The sequence below is a fragment of the Chenopodium album genome, chromosome 2, assembly GCF_948465745.1.
Source record: "Chenopodium album chromosome 2, dcCheAlbu1.1, whole genome shotgun sequence".
Classification (NCBI taxonomy): domain Eukaryota; kingdom Viridiplantae; phylum Streptophyta; class Magnoliopsida; order Caryophyllales; family Amaranthaceae; genus Chenopodium; species Chenopodium album.
In genome coordinates this window covers 34297512-34308048 of record NC_137835.1, presented here as the reverse complement: position 1 = coordinate 34308048, position 10537 = coordinate 34297512, and the positions used below count along the sequence as shown (strand labels likewise).

The window sequence follows — 10537 nt, the reverse complement described above, 5'->3', positions numbered from 1 at the left end:
ATTAAGCCTCTATTTATAGGCAATGGATACATTTAAGGTTTTGAGCATTCTACCGCAGCAAGTGTCGCGTGCATCTGAATGGGTTGTGCACCACAACCTAGTGCAAGTGAATTGGTTGTGCTGCTATGGGCAGTGCAACTAATAGTCTTGCGCGCAGTATTATGGTAGATTCGATTTTAAATTTTTATGAAATTCTGAATCTTCCGCAAGCGCATAACTAGCAGTTGTGCTGGCGCGCAACCTTGTGAGTTGCGTGTGCCAGACAAGCGCGACTCATTGATATGCGCGCGAATTTCTCTACGGCAACATTGATTTTTATCCAGGTAATTGTTCAATCCTTTGCAACATTAATGGAAAAATGTTTCAAAATGCTCTTTGTGATCTTGGTGCAAGTGTTAGAATAATGCCTTATTCGATTTTTTTGAAGCTTAAGCTAGGTGAGCTTCTCCCAACCAATATGACCTTACAATTGGATGACCGTCTTATTAAGTTTCCTAATGAAAGAGTTGAGGATGTCCCCCTGAAGATAGGTGAGTTTACAATTCCGGTTGACTTCATTGTGCTTGAAATAGCGAAAGATGACAATATACCTATCATCTTAGGGAGACCATTCTTAACTTTTTTGGGTGCTTTGATTGATGTGAAAGGTGGCCTTATTACATTGCGTGTTGGTAATAATAAGGTGAGTTTTGAGATTAAGTCAATGCAAGAATCTTTGTCTTTTATGTAAGGAATTATGTGTATAAATTCACCTCATTCCAATGATAATGTATGCATGTTTTTGTCTTCTACTAATGATGCTCTTGAAGTTTGTGATAATGTTTCTATAAGTATTGAAAGCAAGACGGTTAGTGAAGATAACATAGAGCCTTCAAAGCTTGTGGATGAGGATGTGATTGATATACCTTTATGGTTTCAGCTCTATCCATGAGAGGATCAGGTTGACTCCAAACGTGTCGATGGTGAGAAGCCGTTCACTACAAGGAGCAAGAAGACAAAAAAAGAAAAAAGAGATCTTTCATGAAGAAGAAAATGAAATTGAAACAAGGCAAGCTTGAATCGGAATTATCAACACAAGAGAATGCATCCAACAAAGAAGTGGAGTTGCCAAATAATGGCACGAAGTTTGTTTCCTCTACCGCTTTGGAAACAGTGGTTTTCTTTGACACTCCGTGATTTGGAGGAAGGGTCGAGATTAAGACCTCAAGCAAGCGCTTCTCGGGAGGTGTAGGCGTCGCTTGAAGTGCGCCTACGTTAAAAGCATGTGTGAATATGCTTGGCACTCTTAGGAAGAGGGAATTAACGTGTACGATTAGGGACAAGAAAAGTAGGGAGCCGCCAACAAGTTTTTAAGGAACTTGTAAACCGTTCACGGATCATTTAAGGCAACCACGATAAAGGGACAACGATAGGCAACAACGATTGACCCGTGAAGGTTACACCCCATTCATAATCCATGAGATTACTAACTCCATATGGTTTGGAACCACGAAAGGAGGATCGGGGACGATGGTACGAAGTGAGTCATGGAGTCACATTCGCCGGCATTGGCCTCTACTCGATTCTTATAGTGAAAAGTATTCCCGCGATCTCAAAGGCATACAAAGCAAAAAATTCAATTCCCTCCAAACTATTATTAGGATAATTTGGTTAAATATTAATGCAACCTATAATTCTAATATATCGTGATCACTTTATTAAATAACAAGATTAAAAAGGAACCCTAACCGGTTGTCCAAATTATCGTATTAGGCGTGATTTTCAATAACATATTCCCTTAAACATAAAATATTGTGATCATAAATATATAATAGAATTAACATTATTATTAGAAGCAATTTAACAATAATATCGTTAGTCCAATCAAATATAAAATAACCTAATCATGATACTAGTAATTAGAATAAAAATAATAGTAATTAAGTGATTAATTACTCACTTTCCGCGTTTCCTTGAATTGTTACATCATGAATAAACTGTTAGTAACTTCAATAAAAAATATAAATTAAATGAAAATTAAATTAAATTAAATAATAAAGTGGAGTTAATTTGGTCCAAACCCTCAGTTATTTGTACCTTTCACGCCTTGGTTTAAGGACGGAACCTCGGTTTAAGTATAGATTCATTGGAGTGCTTAGGGGAAAAATGATGTAATTAGGAATATAGTTTTAAGGCTTAGAATATGAGAGAGAGAGAATAAAATGATTTTTGGTGTAAAAGAGAGGAAGAGAGAAGGATTTGATGCCCCGAACTGCAAAGAGGAGGGGGTATTTATAGGGAAAACGAGCAGAGGGAACACACGGAACCCTAAAAAGATAAAAACCCTAAAAAATAACATCGCGACACGATAGATAACACAGTGACACGGTGCCAGGCACCGTCAGATGGAGGAAAATTCCATGACGCGGTGGACAACTGGAGTGACGTGAGAAATTTTTGACCTACGAAAAGTGATAACGCGTGAAGGGTTTACGCGGATAAGACACGAGAAAATTCCGTGACACGGCACACGTACCATGACAGGGAAGTTTCCACCGTGTCACGGTACAGTACACTGTGTCACGGTATGAGAAAACGCAGAAATTACACGGAAAAAGCACCGTGACAAGGTGAGAACAGCCGCAGGTACCATGTCACGACAACTGGTACCGTGCCACAGTGGAATTTGATGTTAAAAAGCTTCAAAAATGGCACCGTGACACGATGTAAAGTACCGTGATACGGTTACAGGAACTGTAAGACGGGGCACACTCCCATGACACGGTGCTTTCGCACTGTGCGCGGTGGTTCTAGTTTTTTACTCGTTTTTAAAATCATCATAACTTTTGATCCGTAACTTGGAATAAGTCATAAAATTTACCATTAGAAAGCTTATAAAGTATAATTTCCAACCCAATTTGAATCAGGTCAAAAGATTTTTTTATATTTTAAGATATGGCCGTTTTAGTGGAAGGGTGTCGGTTTTGGGCCGAGTTTAGTGTTTTGCTCATATCTTTTTCGTTATATCTCGGAATTGGGCTTATGATATATGGTTGGAAAGCTTATTTCAAGTCCTATCCAACCACATAATAATTGGATCAATATTATATATCCATAAAATCAGTTCATCTTGGTTTTATGATGTGGATATGAAAAGTGGAAAATATGTTATGGTTTAGAGAAATGAGCTAGAAATTAAATTGGTTTATGAAATATATTGGATAGAACATGGATTTAAGCACTCAAAATATTAAATACTCAACCCGACCAATAATGGTGGTGAAAGGTGTTCATCATCGGGTTTTGTTTTGGGGAGACATTTATAGGTGTCTACAAAAGCCCCCACTGAGTTTGTAGAAACGTCAATTTCGAAAACGATAGTCAAAGTATTCGATAGGGACGGAGAATGATTTTTTAGACGTTCTGCGATCCTAAATCACTCTGTATATGTCGATACCTGTAGAAAACGTTAGTTCCACAGATAAAAGAGTAAAGGAACAAAATGCTTATTTGACACCAGTTTATCGGTGACAAATTAGTATGGTAGCTTCCTATGCTTGAAGGAATCCACCGGATGACGTTTGTTGAAATTCTTTCCATGCCTGAGGAAAGTCGACTTATGAGTTTGGTAGTTTTCTAAGCCTGAAGAAACCTACCGGATGATACTTTCCATGCTTGAGGAAAGTCGACATATGAATTTTGTGTTTTTCTATGCTAGAAGAAACCCACCAATAATACTTTCCATGCTTGAGGAAAGCCAACAAAGAAATTTGGCGGTTTTCTATGCTTGAAGAAACCCGCCGGATAATAATTTCCATGCTTGAGGAAAGTCGACAGATAATGAGATTGCAAGTCTCTATGTATCGAGAACCTTACGCCGTGAAATGATAATGATTCTATTGTCCCCAAACGTGGGTTTTCGTTGGTTCGCTTGTCCCCGAACGTGGGCTTTAAATGGTTCGCTTGTCCCCGAACGTGGGTTGTAGATGGTTCGCTTGTCCCCGGAAGTGGGCTGTAAATGGTTCGCTTGTCCCCAAATGGGGGTTGTAAATGGTTCGCTTGTCCCTGGAAGTGGGCTCTAGGTCGTCCGCTTTTCCCCGGACATGGGATGCAGATGGTTCGCTTGTCCCCGAACATGGGCTGTAAATGGTCCACTTGTCCCCGGACGTGGGCTATAGATGGTCCGCTTGTCCCCGGTCGTGGGTTGTAATGGAGACCTACAAAATAAAATTTTCCAAGGGACTCGTATAGACTATGATTGACTTGACCAACTAGCTTGACCAAGTTTTACTTGACACGACATGACATGACATGAGTAGGACTTGTGATTGTGTGTGTATATGGTGTGTGTGTGTGTGCAGACACAAGCAACCAAAAATGAAAAAACAAAAATTTTCCATCATTTTTGTTTTGAGACGAGTGGAGGGTACCGACTTTCTCCCAAAAAAGAAATACGTGAAAACTAAACTTTTATTTTCGAACTTCCCTCAATGAGAAAAAATTTTGAAAAAGATTTTGAACATCCCCAAAATAAAAGACATGAAAAAGAGAAGAAATTTTGAACTTCCTCGTTGAGCAAGACGAAATGAATCGCCTGGATTGTATGCATGATGCATGTTCTTAGGCCTGGAGATTAAGGACAATTACATCATGTGACACGATAGATGAATGAACTTAGGTCATTGAGCTAAGCATCATATATGGTGTAAAGAAACGATCTTGAACGTCACTCAGGTCTGGAAGCTAAGCACGTATATAGATGAAGTGATTATTACTTAATGAACGTTGCTTAGGTCAAGGAGCTAAGAACGATATGCTTTGTATGATTAAAAATCATTGATATATAAATGTTGCTCAGCATATTATGCGATGCATGAAACAATGAACATTGCTCAGGTCATGATGAAGCTAAGCAAGTATACAATGTTTCTTTTAATGAATGTTTTCCTGAAAGACAATGAAACATGCACAGTGTTTAAACAAGATTTCATGATAAAGGACTCTTAAAGGGAAGGATGATTGATATGGATATAGATGTGTGAGTAAAGTGTGTGAATGTGATACTAAGGCTGGTTGTAAGGGTTATGGTGATGGAAATATATGTGAGAAGAGTCAAAGATGATGACTCTTTAGGCTGGGTAAGCTAATGTGATATGGGTTCATGCCCCTATGTCTAGCTCTAAATGGGTAGGGGTAAGCATTGGATATTCTTTGACTCGATCATGCAAGGATATAATATGAATGTGGTCGTACCTCGATGTGAGGTTGCTTACGTATCCGTTAGGAATCAGGCCGAACGTAGCTCTAACCGAACTTTGCACAAGTGTATGTACACCTTAAAGAGGTCTTCCAAGGGTTGTAATGGTTAAGCTGATGGTTTAAGGAAGAAAGGGGTAAAAAGGCTCAAGACCCATGAGAAGCCCCCAAGATGTGTAATTGTGAATTTGAAAGTTTTAAATTTTGTAAGTTTATTTTAATTTTTTTTTTAATTTCTTTTTCTTTTCTTTTTTTTTATTCTTTTGAATCAATGTAGGCAATCACAGATCATGCGGTCCATCACTCACTTAGCATTCACGTTTCTTAGGCACGGTACCAATCACTCGATGAGAGACGCAATTTGAGACATGTTCATATCAAAGACATTGGAACACTTGCCTTAAGACATTGTTTTATTGTTGCTTTGCTACTTTTTTTTTAATTTCTTTTTGAATGTTATACAATTTTACATCTTCCAATCCCAAGGTTAAGTGAATGTGGGTTGAAGAAATGAAGGTCAAACATTAGACGAGGCTCAAAATGGTTGATGAAGAAATGAAATGTGATTGAACGGTTAACGGGAAATGACAGTGTTGCAAAGGTGCCTCACGTCATTGGTGTACCTAGTGTTTAGTTCGGTAATTGATTTTTTTTTATTTTTTTAGAAATAATGAATGAATTAAAAATGCTATGATCGAGATGGAAAGGGAATTTACTCATTTTTTTAATGGAAAAGGTGAACGAAACACATGAAACATATACAAATTCGAAATGGAAAACCTATGTTGGACATGAATGGGGGAATGGAGATGAATAATAAAAATAGAAATCATGAAATATTGCAAAAAGGATCTGTTGTGCGCCTTGTGTTCACTATTTCTTGCCGCTTGGAGGGATTGGAAGTTTTTTTGCATCAACAAGATCTTGAACAGCGTCCTCCAAATTCCAGCATTGTTCGGTAGAGTGACCCTTTCCTTGATGGAACGTGCAATGGGCGTTAGGGTTCCACTTGGCGCTCCTTTCTTCAGGTTTAGGCTCTGGAAAAGGCCGAATAGGTGTGATCAAGCCTTGACCGTAAAGGTGATCAAAGGCCGTATAATAAGTCATTTCTAAAGGAGTGTAGGTTCTCTTTTTCTTGGGCAACGGAGAATCAAGAGCTAATAATTCATTGAGATTAATTTGGCTTATATTGTTCGTAGTATTTTCGTGCTTAGAAGATAAAGAAGGAGGAAGGTCGTTCTTCTTGTTTTTCCAAGTGTTATTATTGTTACTACCGACAGTCTTTATTAGATCATCCTCGATATTGATGTCAATGTCATACACAGCTTCAAAAGTGTTCAAAGGAAGAAATTTGAGATGTTGCTTATACTAGTGAGTAGAATTTTGGATGAAGAGGCGAATCATGTCTTTTTCTTTGGGAGGATCTACCAAGAGTGCAACTGTTTCTCTCAACCTGTTCAGATAAGCGGTGAAGCCTTCATTCTCTTTCTGTTTGAGAATTGAGAGTTCACGTTCAGAAGTTCTAGCTTGAATGTTACACTTGTAACGATTCATGAAACTTTCGGTGACATCTTCCCAAGTTACAATGTGTTTGGCATCTAGAGAATAAAACCATTGTTGGCAAGCATGATCTAAGGAGAGAGGGAACACCATAGGGAAGAGTGTTACGTCCAATCCCTTCAGAGTCATGGTTGCAAAGAACGCCTTCAAATGGAATATTGGATTGTCAGTAGGCTTGAACTTTAGAATATCAACAGTGGAGAACTTTTCAAGGAGTCTGTCCTTCAAATCCAAAGGAGTGGGAGGTTGTTCCACATAGGTGAAATCCTCAGAAATCTTGCTCATTTCCTCTTTGATCCTGTCCATTGCAGCCGCAGTAACATTGTTTTGCTCTACTGTGTTGACTCTGGTAGTGAGTGCTTGCAATATGGTAGACATTGTTTCAATGGACTTGTTAATGCTCTAAATATCTTCCTTAGTTGGGACAAACTGAAAGTAGTTTGAAGGTGATGAGTGATGTGGAGATGGTGAATTTCTCTTTAAAGCCTAAGAGGTTGATACAGTAATGACTCGAACCGTACCAATCTACCCCTGCTCCTTGACCAAGTACTGTGAAAAAATAAATTCACTTAATTGTTTGACTCATTGCTCAAGATAGGAAAGGAAGGAAAAAAAAGTCATTTGAAAACAGGTGAGAATAACTCCAATCCACTCATCTTTTATCATGAAGGAAATGGGGGTGCATGAACCTAGTATACGATCGACAACATGGTGTATGACTCGAGTCAAGAAAAAAAATAAAGAAAGTGTGTGGAATAATACTACAGTCGTGAGTGATTAAGTGATGTTATAAGACTCGTGGTATGATCGTATGGCTAGACATGTGAAAATTAACCAAAATGACTGATGCAAGGACCAAATTAACACCGAAGACTAAAAAAAACTGACTGGACTTATTTCCTAGGCACCGTGACACAGAAAACTATACTGTGTCATGGCACAAGTTGCCGTGACGCGGTGACCATTTCCATTTTTTTTTTTAAAAAAAAATTCACCGTGTCACGGTGAAAATTGGCACGACACGATAAACATCCCCGCGGCGCGGTGGATGCTTACGTGGCACAACAATTTATTTTTTTTGCTTGCTGGAAATCCACTGTGCCACGGTGGAAACTGCCATGACACGGTGAACTTTCCCGTGGCACGGTGGATGCTGACGTGGCACGAGAATTTTTTTTTTTCTAGAAATCCACCGTGCCACGGTGAACTTTCCCATTTCCCGTGGCACGGTGGATGATGACGTGGCACATCAAATTTTTTTTTTTAGTTTGCGCTAACTACTAAGTGAGTACGGTCCATTGGCAATCGTTAATCATAAAATAATCCACCATAGACAAAGAAAGATCGTTAAGGTTAGGATCAAAACGACCAAATATACACACATAAAATACGCGTAGGCACAATGATGCAAAGAATAGTTCGCAATCTAAGGTCAAGTTCTATGTTCGACTGTGGTCAATTTTATTTGGTGTCAATATGGTACCATGGTTAAGATGTTGGACGCGTTAGCAAGGCAGCCTCCCTTGAGGGTGTATGCCAACGGGCAGCTCTGCGAGTTCGTGATGAAATCGAACTCGACTCCATGGTTTGGGTGGATATAATAACTCGGATGAACCATTATTGCCATGAGTGTTTTAGGGTTGATTGAGCTTAAATCCCCCGAGGCTAAGACGCATGTAGAACATACACGTTTTTTCAGAAAAACCGAAGGAAGTTGACTGTGAGAAGAGAAAAAAAGCCACCAGACTGATTTAAGGACTACGTGACACGGTATAGAGCACCGCGTCACGATGTTGCACACTGTCTAATGGTGTACTACACCGTGACACGGCAGTCAGAAAATCTGATTTGTGTCATGCTTTCCTTCGTACACAATCAAGTTATTTAATTTTTCCTACGGGATAAAATGCGACAAAACATCTATGCAAAAATGCCAAATTAATCACAAGAATCTTTCAAGTCTCATCCACTCATCTTAATTAAATACCGATCACTCAAATCGATAAATAACCAAGAATCCTCCCCGTTGGAGTCGCCAAACTGTAGGCGTCGCTCGAAATGCGCCTACGTTAAAAGCATGTGTGACTATGCTTGGCACTCTTAGGAAGTGGGAATTAATGTGTACGATTAGGGACAAGGAAAGTAGGGAGCCACCAACAAGTTTTTAAGGAACTTGTAAACCGTTCACGGATCATTTAAGGCAACCACGATAAAGGGACAACGATAGGCAACAACGATTGACCCGTGAAGGTTACAACCCATTCATAATCCATGAGATTACTAACTCCATATGGTTTGGAACCACGAAAAGCGGATCGGGGATGATAGTACGAAGTGAGTCATGGAGTCACATTCGCCTATATTGGCCTCTACTCGATTCTTATAGTGAAAAGTATTCCTACGCTCTCAAAGGCATACAAACAAAAATTCAATATGCTCAAAACTATTATTAGGCTAAATTGGTTAAATATTAAAGCAACATATAATTTAAAATATCGTGATCACTTGATTAAATAACAAGATTAAAAAGGAACCTAAATCAGTTGTCCAAATTATCTTATTAGGCGTGATTTTCAATTACATATTTTTCTTAAACATGTAATATGGTGATCATAAATATATAATAGAATTAACATTATTATTGGAAGCAATTTAACAATAATATCGTTAGTCAATCAAATATAAGATAACCTAATCATGATACAAGCAATAAGAATAAAAATAAGAGTAATTAAGTGATTAATTACTCACTTTCCGCGTTTCCTTAAATTGCTACATCATGAACAAATTGTTAGTAACTTCAATAAAAAAAATAAATCAAATAAAAATTAAATTAAATAAAATAAAAAAGTAGAGTTAATTTGGTCCAAACCCTCGGTGATTTGTACCTTTCACGCCTTGGTTTAAGGACGAAACTCGGGTTAAGTATATATTCCATGGAGTGCTTAGGCGAAGAATGATGTAATTAGGAATATAGGTTTCAGGCTTAGAATGTGAGAGAGAGAGAGAATAGAATGATTTTTGGTGTAAATGAGAGGAAGAGAGAAGGATTTGATGCCCCGAACTGCAGAAAGGAGGGGGTATTTACAGGAAAAACGATTAGAGGGAACACACAGAACCCTATTAAGATAAAAACCCTAAAAAATATCACCGCGACACGGCAGATAACACCGTGACACGGTGCCAGGCACCGTCAGACGGGGGAAATCCCGTGACGCAGAGGACAACAGGAGTGACGCGGGAAATATTTGACCTATAAAAAGTGAAAACACGTGAAGGGTTTACGAAAAAAAAACACGAGAAAATTCTGTGACACGGAACACGTACTGTGACACGGCAGTGTTCACTGTGGCACGGTACAGTACACCATGTCACGGTATGAGATAACACGGAAATTACACGGAAAAAGTACCGTGACACGATGAGAAATATCGTGTCACGGCAGCAGGTACCGTGTCACGGCAACTGGTACCATGCCACGTTGGAATTTGATGAGAAAAAGCTTCGAAAATGGCATCGTGACACGATGTAAAGTACCGTGACATGGTACCAGGCACCGTCAGACGGGGCACACTCCCGTGACACGGTGCTTTTGTACTGTGCGCGGTGGTTCCAATTTTTTATCCGTTTTTAAAATCATCATAACTTGTGATCCGTAAATAGAAATAAGTCATATAATATATCATTGGAAATCTTATCAAGTGTAATATCCATCCCAATTTGAATCAGGTCAAAATGATTT

The 10537-nt window shown here is 38.8% G+C and overlaps 1 protein-coding gene across 1 annotated transcript; it reads left to right on the top strand.

Moving 5' to 3' along the window:
• The first annotated feature begins 358 nt into the window (after positions 1 to 358).
• Positions 359 to 931, top strand: LOC145571381 (uncharacterized). The gene is made up of 2 exons (XM_081630426.1): positions 359 to 671; positions 810 to 931. The coding sequence occupies exons 1-2, from the start codon at positions 359 to 361 to the stop codon at positions 929 to 931; spliced, it is 435 nt and encodes a 144-aa protein (XP_081486552.1).
• Positions 932 to 10537: the final 9606 nt, after the last annotated feature.